Source organism: Ascaphus truei, chromosome 13 (genome assembly GCF_040206685.1).
Source record: "Ascaphus truei isolate aAscTru1 chromosome 13, aAscTru1.hap1, whole genome shotgun sequence".
NCBI lineage: Eukaryota > Metazoa > Chordata > Amphibia > Anura > Ascaphidae > Ascaphus > Ascaphus truei.
Window position 1 is genome coordinate 40700522 of NC_134495.1, and position 18639 is coordinate 40719160.

At 42.1% G+C, this 18639-nt stretch overlaps 2 protein-coding genes across 4 annotated transcripts in view; both read right to left on the reverse strand.

Annotated features, from left to right (window-relative positions):
- LOC142464645 (uncharacterized) overlaps positions 1-18639 on the reverse strand; it is a 755558-nt gene that overhangs the window by 185779 nt on the left and 551140 nt on the right.
- The window catches only part of ST3GAL4 (ST3 beta-galactoside alpha-2,3-sialyltransferase 4), a 114001-nt gene that overhangs the window by 3622 nt on the left and 91740 nt on the right, over positions 1-18639 (reverse strand). For all 3 annotated transcript variants that reach the window (XM_075569278.1, XM_075569277.1, XM_075569279.1), the window contains exons 8-10: positions 15026-15215; positions 13062-13205; positions 2995-3138 (exon numbers count right to left, since the gene is read on the reverse strand). In XM_075569278.1, coding sequence (XP_075425393.1) covers positions 2995-3138; positions 13062-13205; positions 15026-15215 — 478 coding nt within the window. The remainder of the gene's footprint in view (positions 1-2994; positions 3139-13061; positions 13206-15025; positions 15216-18639) is intronic.

Consider the following 18639-nt stretch of genomic DNA (forward strand, 5'->3'; position numbering starts at 1 on the left):
AGACTGCAAATGTAACGAATCCTATCGCATAAATGAGAAATGCAATCGTAGTCTTGTGTACATATTTTATTCTCTAATCATGGAAAATTTAACCACTTGTGGCTTTGCTTCACACCAGTAACCAGGATCAGCCAAGTTCGAAGAATGGCACATAGGAGGAGGAGTGACTCAGTGAGCAAGGACACTGACTGTAAAACAATGTCAGCTGAGTCAGGGGAACCTGGTTCAATAACTGGTGTCAGCTTCTTGTGACCTTGGGCAAGTCACACGCTGGGCCTCAGTCACCAAAAATATACATTGTAAGCTCATCTGGGCAGGGACTGTGCTTGTAAATATCCCATGTACCCCAATTCCATGCACCCCAAAACTGGAACAACCTATTGGAGACTCTCACATCCACCACCAGTTTAAGTTCTTTCAAAACTAAAGCTGTCTCACATTTTAATTTGGTCTGTAACTGTTACATACGCCTATAACATATATTATCTCTAACTGTGCATGTAATGTCTTGTATATAATGTATACTCTGTTCACTTAAGTAACTATCTATTTGTAACCATGTACTGTATTATTTGTCATCATAACTCTGTGCCCAGGACATACTTGAAAACGAAAGGTAATTCTCAATGTATTACTTCCTGTTAAAACATTTAATAAATAAATAAAATAAATAAATGTTCTTCGTACCGTGAACTACACGAATTGTGAAGCGCTTTGCGTTCCATTAAGAGAAAAGTGCTACGTGAAATAAAGTTATTATTGTTATTATTATAAAGTTATTCCATTACCCATACAATAGTGGTCCTAACTCTTCAATCAACAGTATAATACTGTACATGACATCAGCTTAATCTAATTTTTATTTTAAATACTGCTGCAGCCAGGGCTGCCAACAGATTCCCCAGAGCCTAGGACTAGAGTTTTGACAATGCCCCCTTCCTCCCCCCCCCATGTCAGCAGCCTTTTTAGTTCCCCTTTCAAGCCACCTTGCAAGCCTCCTCCTGTATTCCCCCTCTCTCCCCATGTATTTCTCTCACTCCCCTGCATCTCCCCGCCTCCCTTTTCCATCAACGTTCTCCGCTAATCACATAATTATCCCCTCTCACTAAATCCTGCTTTTTCAATCCCCCTCCTAATACTCATACCCCCCAGCAGGAGTACTAGTAGTAGTGCTGACGGAGGACGCCACGAGCTATATATTAACGAACAATTGGTTCACTGAGGTATAAGTTCATAGGCAGTGTAACAGGGCCTTATCCCTGTTTAAATAAAGCTGCCTCTAATGGTCTGAGAAATCCAGCAAATAGCTGGTTAATTGTGGTAGTCAATTAACCAGCTCCACCTGGGTAATCAGAGGAGGGTAAAAAACCCCTGCTGGGGACAGACCGAGAGACTCCTTAGCACAGTCACAACTGTGCTGACAGAGGAGATGATTCTTGAGCACACAGTAGGACCAGACCTCTCCTGCTGGTATAGCAAAATCAGGAACCTGCCAGAAGCTGGCCCTCAAAGACACCCACCCAGACTCAGAGACTGCCACAAAGAGCCCCTGCTTACAGGTACCGCTTGAGACCTTGGGGTGATAGGTGGGTAAGGGAGTTTTCCCCCCCAGCCTTGCAGATAGGGATGGGGGAAGTAAGTTCGCCCTTACACAGGGATAGGTGTTTCTTTCTTTTTATTATGTGTTGCCTTAAACTGCTGTTTAAAGTGACAGGCTAAATAAACCATGTTTCATTTCCACCAAATCGGTCTCCCTGAGTGTTTCTGCACAAGGTCTCTTACAAGTGGCTTGATAAAATGTAAGTAAATAAGGCACCTGGCCCGATGGCATACATCCAAGAGTTCTAAAGGAGTTAAGGTCAATAATAGCCAAACCATTACATGTAATAGTCAAGGACTCAATTTCCACAGGTTCAGCACCACAAGATTGGCGTAAAGCAGATGTGGTGCCTATATTTAAAAAGGGAGCTAGGTGGTTGGACTTATTTTTAGAAAGGAAAGGTATACAGGGATATACCAAATAAGTAAATATGAGAAGGATGTTGATTCAGGGAGTAATCTGATTGCCAATTCTTGGAGTCAGGAAGGCATTTATTTTTCCCCTTATGAGATATCATTGGATGATGTGTCACTGGGGTTTTTTGTTTGCCTTCCTCTGCATCAATATACTGTAAGTACAGATATAGGATAAAGTATCTGTTGTGTAAATTTAGCATAGGTTGAACTTGATAGACGCATGTCTTTTTTCAACCTGATCTACTATGTAACTATTTAACTATGTTACATAGTTACATAGTAGATGAGGTTGAAAAAAGACTTCCTTCCATCAAGTTCAACCTATGCTAAATTTAGACAACAGATACTTTATCCTATATCTATACTTATTGATCCAGAGGAAGGCAAACAAAAAACCCCATTAAGGGGAAAAATTAATTCCTTCCTGACTCCAAGAATTGGCAATCGGTTTAATCCCTGGATCAACATCCTTCCCATGTATAATTATTTGGTATATCCCTGTATAGCTTTCCCATCTAAAAAGATGTCCAACCTTTTTTTGAACAAATCTATTGTATCTGCCATCACAGTCTCCATGTACAATGTACTATGTAACTATATAAGATAGGAAGATGAAATCAGAAAATTTGTTGGTGCAACGTGGAAAAGAGAGGCTTGCAAGTGCATTACCTGGAAGAGCATTGGGGAGTCTTTCATCCAGTGGTGGATTGACAAGAGTTGAAGAATGAATAGCCACAAAAATAACCATTATCGGACAGAGATGGTGCTCGACTGGATTCCAAGGGATATCAAGAGACCAAGAAGATGTCCCAAAGTAAGATGGGAAGATGAAATCAGAAAATGTGCAATGTGGAGAAGGGAGGGTCGCAAGTGCATTACCTGGAAAAGCATTGGGGAGGTCTTCCTCCGGGGTTTGGCAATCGGTGTGGCTCTGTCTATTTATATACTGCTACTACATTTAAAAAGATAACAACTTACAGCCATGGACTTGAGGGTCACCTTCTCGTAGTAGTGGATGGGCTGCTTTTCATTGTCGCTTGCGGGGTACCCAAAGCCTGCAATATGAACCACGTCACAGAAGTGAAGAGCAAATGTGATGGCCAGCATTCCTGTTGTGGGTCTCTGGAAGGAAAAGAGTAGAAGTACAATAAAAAGTAGAATGCAATGCTACTGATCCTTTTCAAACCTCCACCTTTCCCCGTTTCAGCCATGTTAGATTGTCCACTTGTCAATGTCTTGCAGGAACTCCCATGGGACAGTTTCGGTGTTAGAAGATGTATTTGCAATGCACTGGAAGCCTCTCTAACAGCAAATGGATTTATGAGTATAATGAACTTCTCCAAATTAGACAATCTAAATATTTCAGTGGCTATCTATTTCAGATGATAGCCAATGCAATTATAAAATAGGTGGTTGCAAATAAAGATTGTTGTGATTGTTGGACAGCGCAACATTTTTTAAACAACTTATTGATATATATAGTTTAATATATTAAGTAGGATAGCAAGCAATATATATATATATATATATATATAAATATATATATATATATATATAAAATGAATAGACGATACCGTTCTGTGGCTAACGAAATGCTTTTATTTGTGCAAGCTTCGAGATACACTGATCTCTTCTTCCAGCGATGGTACATTGAATAAAGCAGCAAGGTTAAACTTAAAAACAGTGCATATACTGTACTGTAGGAATGTTATCTGTGACCGAAACCTAACACCCCCCCTTCCCCCGTGTAGTATGTGATTAGGTGTGAGTGTTTAAGAAGGGAGCAATGTTACGTGTAAATTACTGCCTTCTGACATCTTTAGATGCTTGTTACATCAAATAGAATCATCTAATAATTTACCATTTCAGATACCGAAGATTACCAGATGTATCTAATACGCTGTGTTCTTGCTGAACCTGATCTGAAGAAATAAAGACTACTGATTTGAACTGAACCTGATTCCTAAAGTATTACACTGTGAAGGCTTTTCTAACACCTATTGGCTTCTTTTAGAAAGATTTAATCACCTTTAAAGTAACTGTACTACTTCATTCTATGTTGTGAAAATTAATATGTATCACCTTGTCGGGAACGCTGGATATCCGCTATTAATGTTTATATCAGCTATTAATGTTTATTTCAGCTATTAATGTTTATATCAGCTATTAATGTTTATATTAGCTATTAATGTTTATATCAGCTATTAATGTTTATGTTTGACTAATGATGGCCCCATAATTACTTTCTGTAGCAAAGAAAGGAAAAAAGCCAAGTAAACAATGTTGATGTCTGGCAAATCTTATCATCAAAAGACATTAGCTAAAGATTGTAAACTTCTCCAATGCATGTATTTTACCAGAGAAATGTAAAAAAAAATGAACACATCTTTCAAATTACATTGGTCAGATTTGTTTTAATGATGTATTTCAAGGTATCAATCAGCTTCATTTAACCAGCTGAAAAGGCCACTGTCTTTGGCTCACTTTCATGCTTGCCCCTGTAATAACGCTCTCCAACGTGCACGTTTTCATGGTTGAGTACTCCAGAGAAAGCCATCAGAAATAGAACAATCTCAGGTGTTTGCCGATGACTACAGTCCTTAGCTCACTGTAAATCAGCAGTCTGGCAAAATTGTTTATTTTACCACATTATCTGAACCATGTTATTATCGATCTAAAAAAAAAAAAAAAAAGTGCAAAGAGCAGAAGTGTATTATTTAATATAAAAAATTAAACTTTTAAGACTTGAGGTATCACAGTCACAAATACACTGGCGACACACTTTATTCGAGCTCGGCTAGTCCCACGAATTCGGGTATACCCGGGTGTATTGAGGTTTGTGACTGTTTTCTGCCCGAGTGCATTGAGGTATTTTCCAGGCAGGGATTGAAGCATTTTATTCCCGCTGGCTGCAATACTGCACAGTATATATATATATACTGCATTACAATTCATGAATTTATGCCATCTGGTAGACACGCGAAGCATTGCAGCCTATTAAATCCTAATCATTATCATTTAACAGATCAGCCGCCCGTCAGCCAGGCATGAACCCAGGCTGGGAAGGCAAACGCAACGGGGCTTGTCAGAGGTGAGGAGCGGCGCATTCCAGGTATCTGCCAGGTACATACTGGGTATTTGCTCGAATAAAGTGTGTCGGTGCAGTACCCACAGAATATGCGGGTTGTGCAATAATACGACTCAAATCTTTGCCGTCCTCTGAAAGTGTTTCACTTGATCCTGTGTCTGCTCTGCCATGCAAGTGCTGTGAACTGTAGGATGTTGCCTATGACATCACACGCTGCCTAATGATCCGGCACACCACTCATCCTGGGAAATGGGGCAGATTGAACGTCCGCGATAAAGTTCTCCTTTCTCACTCAACAGGAACACAGTAACAGTGCTTTTATTTTATAGAGGCAGATCAGCAAACTAGACATAACCCTACGTGTTTCATAGCAGCCTGGATACTTCATCAGGGAGTATATGTCAAATGCTTCTACAGCAAATCCTTATAAAGAGGACAATCATTTTAATAGCAAACAGCTTGAGGTAGTTGATTAATTAGACCAAAAATTAATTGTGTTGACCCATGTTTGTTCTTCTAAGCTCCATCACATGCACCTCACAACTGGAACAGTCTACCGGAGAATTTCACAACTGCCACCAGTCTAAGTTCTTTCAAGTACCCCCTTCACCCAAATCCCCCAATCCCTCTACCCCCAATAAACATTAAAATACCTTCTACCTACCAATACACCACCCACCCACTCCATGTACCCCAAACAAACCCTCTTAACACATACAGTACAGTAATAAAAAGCATAAAGTAAATTAAAGTTCTAAACTCGCCTGTTTATTCTTGCATCCCCAATGCATAACCTTACATTTATCTGTATTAAACCTCATCTGCCATTTACCTGCCCACGTTTTCAGTCTCTACAAGTCATTCTGAAGAGAAATTACATCATGCTCTGATTCTACTACCTTACACAATTTAGCATAATCAGCAAAGATAGAGACTTTGCTCTCGATGCCAACCTCAAGGTCATTAATAAACAAGTTAAAAAGCAGGGGTCCCAGTACGATCCCTGAGGTACTCCACTCACGAATTTAGCCCAACCTGAAAAAGTTCCATTTATGACAACCCTCTGTTGTCTGTCCTTTAACCAGTTCTGAATCCAGGTGCATATATTATTACAGAGTCCAATTTTCTTTATTTTGTACACCAACCTTGTGTGGAACTGCATCAAAAGACTTTGCAAAATCTAAGTAGACCACATCAACTGCATTACCCTGGTCTAAATTCCTACTTACCTCCTCAAAGAAACAAATAAGGTTAGTTTGGCATGATCTATCTTTCATAAATCCATGCTGACTATTACTAATAATTTTGTTTTCCATGAGGTATTCCTGAATATTATCCTGTATTAAACCTTCAAGTAGTTTCCTCACTATTGAAGTCAGGCTTACAGGTTTGTAATTCCCCGGTTGTGATCTAGCTCCCTTTTTAAATATAGGCACCACATCTGCTTCATGCCAATCTTGTGGTACTGAGCCTGTGGAAATGGAGTCCTTCAATATTAAATATAATGGTTTTGCTATTACTGAATTTAACTACTTAAGAACTCTTGGCTGTATGCCATCGGAGCAAGGTGCTTTATTTACTTTAATTTTATCAAGCCGCCTATGCACTTCTTTCTCAGTTAACCAATTGTTCATTAATATGGAGGTTGTGGCTTCCTCCTGCGGCACTACAATTACAATTGATTCCTCCCTGGTAAATACAGAGGCAAATAATTTGTTTAAAACCTCTGCTTTTTTCCAATAATCTGCCTGCCCATCTCACACTGAAAGGGTCCTATATTTTCTTTTCTAATCTTTTGTTATTGAGGTACTTAAAGAACTTTTACAGTTGATCTTACTTTCTGTTGAACTCCGTTTTTAACTTTCAATAGCGATTTTTATTAAATTCTCTATAATACTGATACGATGCCTCCGTCCCTTCAGACTTTAAGGGGCCTATTCATTAAACTTCGATAAAATCAGTGCATTGCTGAGTGACTTTGCATTGTTTTAACGCACTATAAAACGTGTCAAAACGGTATTCACTAAGTAAAACACAATTTTTTTTAAAGTTCGGTATAAAAATGCATGACAGTACTACTTGTTTATTTGTTTTTTTTCTAAGTGCTATCGCACTATAAGTGTTTAAACAAACTGCAGCCTGGAAGAGTTGCACGGAGATGCTGCAACAACTCCATGAAATCGGGCAGTTTCAATATTAACTTTAATACTAGGAGCAGGGAGTCTAGTGAGCTTAACTGCATTGACTTCAGCCTCGGGGACCCCCTGCTTCCCGAGATACCGGCCCCATTATGTGGTGACAGTATCCCCACCATTTTTAAATCCTCCACGTCACGGCTCATGTGACCGAGGGGATTTAAATACTGCAGGAGATACCAACACCCCATACCGGGGCCTGTATCTCGGGAAGCAGGGGTTCCCCAAGGCTGAAACCAATGCGGTTCAATTTAGGAGACCCGCTGCACACTAGTATTAAAAAAAAAAATCATTACCGTAGTGTGGGGTCTCCTGAGCTGAACCACACTAATGTCAGCCACAGGGACTCCCTACTTTCTGAGTTACAGGCCCTGGTATGGGGTGCTGGTATCTCCTGCACGTTTAAATCTCCCGGTCCCATGTCACAGAGGATTTTAACATTGCGGGGATACCGGCAGCCCATACCAGGGCCTATAACTTGGGATCCCGTAAAGGCACAGTATCTGGTTTATTAGGGGCAGAGAGGGTGAGTGAAGGGGTACTTGGCCAGGATGGGTGGTTAGGTCTACCTTCATAGCATAGCAGTGATAATGAAGGGGTTTACCCATCTCACTACCCACCCGGTAGGCCTAACCAACCACCATGGGCCAAGTACCCCCTTCACCCAATCCCTCAACCCCAATAAATATTAAAATATCTTCTACCTACCAATACACAACCCACCCACCCCATGTATCCCAAACAACCCCCCCTAACACATACAGTACAGTAATAAAAAGCATAAAGTAAATTAAAGTTCTACTTACCTCTGTCAGGATGAAGGTCATGCTCATCTTCCTCCCTGTCCTTGTCCTCTGTTGGCTGGAACATTACAATAGAAGACAAACTAATGGCCACTAACCGTTAAATCACCTTAGCGGTTAGTAACCGCTATAGTATTTAAAGGGTTAACCTCCCTCCCCTGCTACCCAACCGAGAGGCCTAACCACCCACCCTGGGCCACTACCCCCAACTCAGGGGGTGAGGAAGTGGTGTGTGCGCGCAGCCTGGCTATTTGGCGTGGAGAGGCAGCACATACGAAGGCCACGTGACTTTGTATGCCGTGTAGGATAAGCTAACGGAGCGGCAAAGTCAGGTCTGGGGTTTTTTGCTGCAGCAGTGCCGGTGACCATCGGGGGTTGACTTGCCCTGTAGTAACCATCTAGGGCGTGTTTGTGGAGCCCGTTGAACGCAAACAGACCAGTGGTGCTGACGCTGGTGTGATCTATGATGGTGTCGCTGATCCTTCTTGGAATACTCTGTAACCATCCACGTGTGGAGTCCGTCAGCGGTGATTCAGAGATTACTTTGAACGCTCATCTAAATCCTGCTTGTTGTAAGTAGAATTTCAATTTTGACCCTCCGGAACAGTTACAGTAGATATTAGTCTTTTATCCGTGTGTCTGCTATACATTGCATTTTATATATTTCTTTTTATTAAATTAGCTTTTTGCTCATTAATTAGGTGCAGTTTTGTTTTGTGCAGTTGTTTGTTTTTTGTAAGTTTGTCAGGTTTTGTCTGTGTAGTGTTATTAATATATATAATTTTTAGTTATACAGATTTACACTATGATTGGTGTTAATGTTTTTTCGCACATATTGTGAGACAACTTTCAAGATACCATTGGAGGTCCTCTGTTCATCGTGACTGGACATTTATAAATGGTCAAATCTAATTATTCACTTTGGATTTATCACATTGTTATTTGGCGCCAGATTATTTGTTTTCCTTTAAGGTGGGGGATGCTTTAGATACAAAGGGGGTAGAGAGAAGGCATCCTTGAGCAGAACACAAGAGCTGGGAAGGTGCATAATGAGAAATTAGGGCTGAGCTGTAAGGAGGGGCAGAAGAATGTAAAGCTTTAAAAGTGAGGAGGAGAATTGAGTGTGAGATACGGGATTTGATAGGAAGTCAGGAGAGGGATTTCAGCAGGGGAGACGCTGAGACAGATTTAGGAAAGAGTAGAGTGATTCTGGCAGAAACATTTAGGATAGATTGTAGGGGAGACAGGTGAGAGGAAGGAAGGCCGGATAGCAGGATGTTACAGTATTCAAGACGGGAGAGAATAATGGCCTGTGACAGAGTAACACAACAGTCAAGTAGCAACAGAGGAAAGGGTATATCTTTGTAATATTGTGGAGAAAAAAATTACAGGTTTTAGCTACCTTTTGAATATGAGAAGAGAATGTGAGAGAGGAGTCGAGTGTGACCTAGGCAGCGTGCTTGTGCTACTGGGTTTATGATAGTACTTCCAACAATAATGTGGAAGGAGGTAGTAGGGCCAGGTTTGGGAGGAAATTTGAGAAGCTCTGTTTTTGACATGTTAGATTTAAGTCAGCAGAAGGTGATCCAGGATGATATCGCAGAGGGACATTCAGAAACTTTGGTCTGAACAGCAGGTGTAAGGTCAGGGGTTGAAAAGTAAATGTGCGTGTCGTCAGCATAGAGGTGATATTTGAACCCAAGAGATGGGATTAGGTCACCTACAGAGAGTGTGTAAAGAGAAAAGAGAAGAGGTCCCAGGACAGGGCTCTGGGGAACCCCCACAGAGAGATCAATAGAGGAGGAGGTGTTAGCAAAAGAGACACTGAAAGTATGATGGGAGAGGTAAGAGGAGATCCAGGATAGAGCTTTGTTTTGAATAACAAGTGTATGGAGAATGTGAAGTTTAAGAGGGTGGTCCACAGTATTAAATGCTGCAGAGAGATTGAGTAATATGAGCAGAGTGTAATGACCTCTGCCTTTGGCAGCATAGAGGTCATTAGTTATTTAAGTGAGGGATGTTTCAGTGGTGAGCAGTGCGGAATTCAGATTGTAGAGGGTCTAGGAGAGAATAGGTGTTAGTAAAATGGAGCAAGCGAGAGAATACAAGACGTTCAATGAGTTAGAGTCAAAAGGCAGGAGGGAGACAGGACGGTAGTTAGAAAGACAGGCAAGGTTAAGCTTGATGTTTTTGAGTTATGGTATAACTGTTGCATGTTTGAAGGAGGAGGAAAGGGACAAGAGTAGAGGGAGGAGTTAAAAATGTGTGTGAGCGTAGGGATTATAGTAGGAGCAGGAGGTTTTAGGAGATGGTAGGGAATAGGGTCAAGAGGGCAGGTGGTACAGGGAGAAGAGGAGATCAGCAACAACACATCCTCTTCTGTGACAGCAAAATAAAGTCATGGAAGGTTGGAGGAGAGTTAAGAAGAGGTGTAGGATAGGAGGAGGAAACAGAGAGGATGTCCTGACGTTTGGATTCCACCTTTTCCTTGAAATAGGCAGCAAATGCCTAAGGTGAGATGGAGGAAGAAGAACAGGCAGCCAAGGGTGGTCTTTGTAGAGAGTCAAAGACAGAGAAGAGTCGGCCTGGGTTAGACTTGAGTGTGTTGATTAGTGAAGAAAAGTAGGTTTGTTTAGCCTGAGAGAGGGCATAGTTGTAACAGGATAGCATAAATTTGAAGTGAAGGAAGTCTGCGAGAGTGTGAGATTTCCTCCAGAGGCGTTCAGAGGAACAAGTGCAGGAATGCAGAATGCACATGTGGAAATTTAGCCAGGGTCTGGGGGTTTGGGGTTTGAAGGGCGAGAACTGAAAAGAGAAAGCGGGGCATGTAAATCAAGAGAGGAGGATAGGGCAACGTTGTAGTTCCTGAGCAGGGTGTCAGGGTCTGGAGCAGAGCTGAGAGAGGAGGAGCGTAAAGTGGAATCAAAAACTGGTAGATTAATAGAGCACAGGTCTCTGCAGTAAGAGGGAAAGATGGAGGTGGAGAAGGGGAGAAGTGAGAGAGAGAAAAGTTTTTAGTGAAAACCAGGGCTAGGTAGTGCCCGACCTTGTGGGTGCGGGCTGCAGTCCACTGTTGAAGGCCAATAGAAGAGGTTAGAGAAAAAGTGGGAAAGCGGGAAGACCAAGGGAGATATGGCAGTTAAAGTCCCCAAGGAGAAGAACAGGTGAGCAGAAGAGAGAAAGAAGGAGAGCCAGGATTCAAAGTGAGAGAGACAGACATAAAGGGGATGAGTAGAGGTATGTGGGCGATAAATGAGCGCCACGTGGACAGGGAGAGGAGAAAACATCTTGACAGTGTGAGCCTCAAAGGAGGGAAAAGCAAGAGAGGGAGGAATAGTAAGTGTTCGGTAATGGCAGAGAGAGGAGAGGAGGAGCCCCACGCCTCCACCCCTGCCATCAGGGCGCGGAGTGTGGGAGAAGGAAAGACCACCATAGGAGAGGGCAGCTTCCATGTGGAGTCAGACTAAGTGAGCCAGGTCTCAGTTGTAGCAGAGAGTGAGAGAAAAAGAAGTCATACACAGAGATTAACTTGTTAGAAAGGGAGCGAGCATTCCAAAGAGCACAGGATAAAGGGAGAGAGGAGGGAGGGTGGCAGGGGATGGGTATGAGGTTGGAGGGGTTGACACCAGAAGGAGTAGAAGTTGCATGTGGGAGGTGAGGACGAGAGCATACAGAAATAAGGCAGGGACCAGGATTGGGAGAGATATCCCCAGAAGCAAGGAGAAGAAGCATGGAAAGAAAGAGAATGTGTGAGGATGATTTGTAGGGGTGTGTTTTGGTGCAGGGGGTATAGCTGTGTGGTGTCAGATGGCGCAGGTAAGAAAGGAGTTCATGTGAATTTGTGGCGAAGAAGGAGAGATGGAGATATCAGACTAGAGTTAGAGACATAATGAGGCTGGTAGAAAGAAGCACATATTCTGAGAAGAAGTGAGGTCACAGCAAATATAAATAGTAGAGGTGGCATGGCAGCAATAGTTTAGTGCAAGGATGTGCAGTCTTGAATAGATAATGCCTTCCTTTCCAGCATAGTTGAAATCCAGGATTCAGGGCCAGTAGGTGTTGTGTTGTCCACCTGTTCACTCCTGTTAAACTCCAGACTGCATGCTATGTAAAAAAGTGCTACTTTAAAGATGGGCTGCTTGACATGCAGAGGCTGATCCCCCAGTATGTCTCTAGTTACAGAATATAGCTCTAACAACTCACCTGACTGATTTAAGGTCAGCCCAGACAGCTCAATTAGCACACGTGAGGCACATTAAAACAAATGGTATTTCTAATCACAGTTGTCCTACTCGGGTGTCAGCAGTTGAGTTTACTAAACATTTGCACAGCAAAAGGGTCACTTGGAGACAGGGTTTAAAGATGCAGGCTTCTCCCCTATGATATCATACTGCTCCCTTCTAGCTATTAATTCAAGCTCCCCCATTTTATCTGTCAGGCTTCTTGCATTGGCAAGCATGCATTTAAGGTTTTTCCCCGTCTGTGCTATTATCTTATATGTTTCTGCCTTTCTACTCCAGTTGGATTTAGTCTTTGGAGGGTTTTCTAGTATTATCTATATTTAATACTTGCCAGTGGGAATTTCCTTCTACTCTACCTCCATGACCCCTACCTACTTCCCCACTTCAATCTATTCGGTCTAGTCCTTTCCACTGGGTTAACCTCACAAATTGCCATTTCTGAGAATTAAATAATAGAAAAAGGAGTTTATAACTCAGTAACTACAATTTTGAATAGCATTTGTCCTAGGTAACAGATTCTCCCAAAGCAAGAACCTGGATATTCTGTGGCTCTACTTCTGTTGGTGCTCAAACAAGGATTTTGAGGCATACTGTATACTTTAAAAGCTACAAAATCAGAAAAACAAATAAATATTGTTAGGCAAAGTTGCAAAATTGGACACTGTCATCTCAGACAGATCTTTTGCTCATTTCATGAGCATTGACAATTCTTACTTACCACTTTCACTTTTTCTGGCGGTTTCATTTCGGACCCAAGAATTTTTGTGACGGTAACTTCCATGTAGTAGGGGTTCAAGATGCGGGTGTTTTGAGGTTCTACATCCCAAATGATGGGGGGCATTTTCCAAAAGCCTTTTCGCACCTAGAACAGAAAGTCATGTTGATTCCCCTGGTCTAATTGATCAAATTAGCAGTCGCTGAAAACCTCACACTCCACACACACAGTATATACAGTATAATGTGTGAATTGTATATACAATTGCAAGAGCCAACTTAAGTGAAATGCAAGCAATTTGGATTTGAAAGAAGATTTTTTTTGATAAAGGGTCAACATTTCAGAAATTCGGACAATTTTGAAAACTTTCATGTTGATATTTTTTGAATCTCAGCAGGTGGAAAAAACATACTGTACTGTATGTATCTTAAGTGAGAGCGCATTTTCACAACTGCTTCAAAACACTTTGCAGGAATTGCAAAAGTCCCCAGCAGTGGAAGAATAAGGGTCCGAGTGCACATAGCAAAATGATGGCTACATAATTAGCTCACTACCGCTACACAGATACCTGCCAATGGGTTTGTTATATGCCCGGCACCTGCTTTATTTCATTTTTTTGCGGAATCATCTTAAATTTGGATTATGAGATCTACATACAAATCCCATTGTGTATTTATTACCACACATTGTAATAATAATAATAATAATAATAATATGGCTAAAAAAATAGAAACAGAAAGAACACTTGGCGCTCTACCTACAAAAAAATGGTGAAGAATCCCCGAAACGTGAAAGTCCATGATTGTGTCCAAATGTAATACTCCAAAGAGAGTCTACTATTAGGTATCTCTTATATGGAATAGGAGCCTGGAAAGCTTATAGGTTCTTCTCCAAATCCCCAAAAAGTTATATACTCAGGGAAACGTATTTCTATTTGGTGCCAATTTCTTACAGAAGAGGTGTGGAGATGTTATCCTTAGGGGCCTATTCACAAAGCAGTAATAACTGAATCGTACTATAAAAGCTCGCCAGATTTTTTCACCAGCAAAAGGCTGGCGTAAAAGAGATTGAGACATCCATAAAAGCATGTTTTTTTTTCCTGCACAGCATTAATACCAGAGGCCAGCGGGGGTCTAAGGGTGGTCAGCGCAGGTGTATGGGGGTTCTCAGGAGGTCCCCGTGGGTGTCCAGGGTCCTCCAGGTGGTCCCTGTGGGTGTCGGGGTCACCCAGGGTGTCTGAGGGTCCTCGGGTTGTCCCCACGGGTGTCTGGGAGCCTCCAGGTGGTCCCCGTGCGTGTCCGGGAGCCTCCAGGTGGTCCCCATGGGTGTTCGCTGACCTGCGGTACCAATCCTGTGCCGCTAAAACAATTGTGCAATACATTCTAAAGTTAAAAAAGGAGAGAAGCGCTCACCTCATAGTATAATATTATCTTCTTTACTAGGCACAAAGAATAAAAATGCACTTACAAAATATCTGTGCATCAAGAGCAATGAACAGAAATGCTGTTGGGGTCTCTGTAGTCCAGGAACTACCATGTGACGTTGCGTTGTGTCCGCGGCATCATTTGATGCTGGGATTCCATAGGAGATGGAGGGCGGCACCAAGGAGGCGGCCGACACATGTAAGTGCCTTCCCATTAGGCCCGATAGACCAGAGAGTGCGGCAAATATATACGAGGGCAGAAACTTTTGCCGCCCCCAAATGTTGCTACCCTAGGCCTGGGCCTAAAAGGAAATCTGCCACTGGAAACAGGGAGATGAAGTTGCAGATTCCCATTGTTGACACCGCAGCCGTATTTGTATGTGCACAAAAAAAAAACCCCTTGAGCTCGGGGGAGCAGTTTCAGGGGACGCCATGATTCAAGTACTGTAATAAAAATAACAAAAGTCTGAAAAAATGGGGCCTACTGCTTAAACACATTAGGTCGAAGCCTAATGAACCTAATTAATATCTATGTCTAACGTACCCTCTTCTCATTGTTCAGGATTATTTTCATCCACTTGATGTCCATGGACTTGAATGGTATGAGCACCATCAGGGTGTTTGGGTTGTTGTCCAAGTCGGGGTCAAAATCAGCAGACTCTGGGTAGAAGAAGCGCATGCTGGTCTTGCTGCCAACATCCTTCTCATACTTATGGACGGGTGCGTTGTTCAGCCTGTGGAGGGAAGCCTTTTAGATCAGAGCTGGAATACAGCTAGAGTAGAGGAGGAACAATTCTCTTTAATCTGAAGAACAAACATAAAATTGGGCTGCACTTCCAAACATATAAATGTTTTTGTTCCATAAAGGACGTTTGTTAGAAAATCCACTAAAAGATTGAAACATTAATGCAATAATTAAGATTATCTAGTGCAGTGCTTGTTATATGCCAATATCGTAAAATATTATTCATATTTAAAGGGGGGGTAGGGGGAGGGGGGAATGTTGGCTTTTAACAATCCATAGTAATTACACTACCAACCTCAACAATGAGAATTATCCTAATTTGGACAGTTGTCCAACAAATAGAAAACAAAAAACAGTATGTAAGTGCACCTGTAATTGAAAATAAAGTGCACTAAAGGTGGATGTTGAGTTTAAAAGGAAAACCTTGGGGGGATACCGAGCAAAGCACCCCGCTTAAGGCCAACTGGTGTGTGATGTGAATGCATCTTCCTGCCCAGTGGCCACAGCGTGTTCGTACTCTACTTGGATACGGGAGTGCATCAGCACCCGGAATAAGGCCTGGCAGGTAAGGGTTACCTCCCCAGCCTACTTGATCCAGATGGATCAGTCTGGGCAGAATAGTTAAGATGATTGGCCAGAATTTTGCTAAAAAAAATTAGGTCCGAGCTGAGAAGTGAAATCGGCCAGTAACTCTCGAATCGCATGGGGTCTTTCCCATCTTTAGTGATAACCGTGATCAGTGCTTTGGACATTTGGATGGCTATTTCTTCACCTTCTAAAATGAATGGAACAATTTAAGTATGTGTTTTGAGTAGCCCCTCCCCCCCCCCCCCCATTTTGTTAAATAATATAGATTGGTGAACCCATCAGGGCCTGGGGTTTTGGCTGGTTTAAAAAAAAATATTACCTGGTCTAACTCTTTTACTCTTTTAGAGATATTTTTTCATTTAGTTGGGATAGCTCTTGGTTTCAGACTTTTGGGAGGTTACAACTCCTCAAGAAGTCCTGGGTCTTTTCTGCTCTAATATGGGAATCAACATTATTTTTATTTAGGTTGTATAGATCTGAGTAGTAGCTATAGAATTGTTTTAATATTTGTGAGGGATTATATGATATTTTACAGTCTCTGGGGGTCATGCACTAAGCAGTGATAAGTGCTTTTAAGCGAGATAAAAAGCCATTATAGCGTGATACAGCCTGCTGTGAGATTCATAAAGCATTGATAAGTCTTTAAAGTGAGATAAATGCCTTTATAGTGCGATACTGCCTTCTGTGAGATTCACAAAGCAGTGATAAGTGCTTTAAAGTAGCCATTATAGCACGATACTGCACTGTTATCACTGCTTTGCGAATCTCACAGCAGGCAGTATCACGCTATAAAGGCAGTTATATCACTTAAGAGCACTTTTCACTGCTTTGTGCATAGCACCCAGAAAACTCACTTATCACTGCTTAGTGCATGACCCCCTTTATCTGTAAGGGCTAGGATATTTGAGCAATTCTTTATATTTTTTTATTTGTTCACTAGGAGTTTGTCTGGTTTATTACCTGTATCATACAAGAGTTCTTTTGTCCATTTAATGGCTCTCGCAACGTCTTCTAGTTGAAGTTTTCTCGATTCTTCTCTGGCTGCTGTTAGTCTCCGGAGGAGTTTCTTTTTAGTGGTGATTTTGTGAATTTGTTCTACATGTCATTTTTCTAATTCTGTTTTGTAGGTCGAGGATAGTACCCATTTTCTATTTTTTTAATGGGAGGCAAAGGATGTGACGATAGGGGTTACTGGCATCACAAAACTGAAATGAAGCTCAGCTAGCTACCCCTAAATCTATGGAACTTGGTCACCTGTGTAAGGCTTATTTTGGGCAAATGTATTTAATATCTGGGGAAGAACAAGGAATGTGTAAATGTATAATGCACTGTCTGTAAGAATGTATTTCAAAGTCTGTATTTGTTATTTCCTGTAAACAGTTTAGTGAATCAACATTGTTCCCTGTTAATTCAATTCCCAAGTCTAGTTAAGAAAGCAATATGAGATAAAGTGTTTGTGATCTATGTGTAAGCACTGTGATGTGATTTGGGAGTCAGCCCTGTAAAGTGTTAATTGGATTAAGTGAACAATCAGGGATGGGTTCTCAGCACGCCCTCTGGCTGTTGTGGCACTAACTTAATTTGTGCTCTAATTGTCCAGTACCCCCATCCCATGCAATGAATAGCCACAGAGGGCTATATAAGGGGTGCTGCTGATCAGAGAATCAGTTCTACCTTCAGAGAGCATCTGAGAGCAAGAGAGGCTAACAGACAGAGACATTCTGGGAAAGAGTGTGGAGATCTGCCTTCAGAGAGCATCTGAGAGCAGAGAGGCTAACAGACTGAGAGACACTCTGGGAGGAGTGTGGAGATCTACCCTCAGAGGACTGTCTGAGAGACAGAGAGACATTCTGTGAAGGAGTTTGATCTTTTACAGTGACCAGCAGAAGAGATATCTCAGAGGGGCTGCTGTGTGATCAGCCCTCTGAGATCCTGGATGAGAAGCTGACAGGACAAGCCTTCTTGAAGCAGGCCCCTGCACCTAGCGAGTCTAGAGTCTACTCCCCAGGCTCACAGTTGGTATTGTATTGTGTTTTGTATATCTTTGTTTGTCTGATGGCGTGCCAGAATAAACCCCATTTTATTCAGCAACTTTGTCCTGTCTGGTGCTAGTGATCCCGGTGGTTTTGGTGTAAAAGTACTGGGCTCCCGTGACAAGGGATATCAAGGAGCATCTAATACATGCTTTGTGTGCCTCCCAGAGGGAGGCGGAGGAAGAGACAGAACCGGTATTGAGTAAAAAAATCATCTTTAAGATTAGAATTTATGTTCTTATAAACTTCTGGCAGTTGAGCAGGGAGTCAATTTGTCTCCACCACGTCGGGGAGACTTCTTTCTTTGAAAGAGAGAGGTCAATTTGGATTGGGGCATGGTCAGAACAGGTGATTGGACCAGTCCTTAAAACTTAAGTCATTCAACGTCAATTAGTTGATCTTATGGTTTTGATTCGCTCACCGGAGTCAAGAGGAGTTTCTTCTTTCTCCTATTTTGGACCATTCTGTTGTGGCTTTCGAGTGTGTACCTAAGCTGGCCGCCTGCTCTGATTAGCACAGCCGGACAAACACTTGTCCTCTAATTGGCTACAGCCTCACGATCCACACTCTGATTGGCTAGCGGCTCCTGCTCCATAGAAAGTATAGCAGACCGAGGGCTATGTAAGGAGCGCGGCCAATCAGAGAACAGAACAGTTTTGTGAGTTGATCGGAGACACGGCTGGCGGGATTTTCAAAAGTGCTTTGTGTAAAATAGCATTGAGAAGCACTGAGAAGCCGGATAAGGAGCTGTACAGGGCAAGCCTTCTGAAGTAGGCCCCTGCACCTATTTGA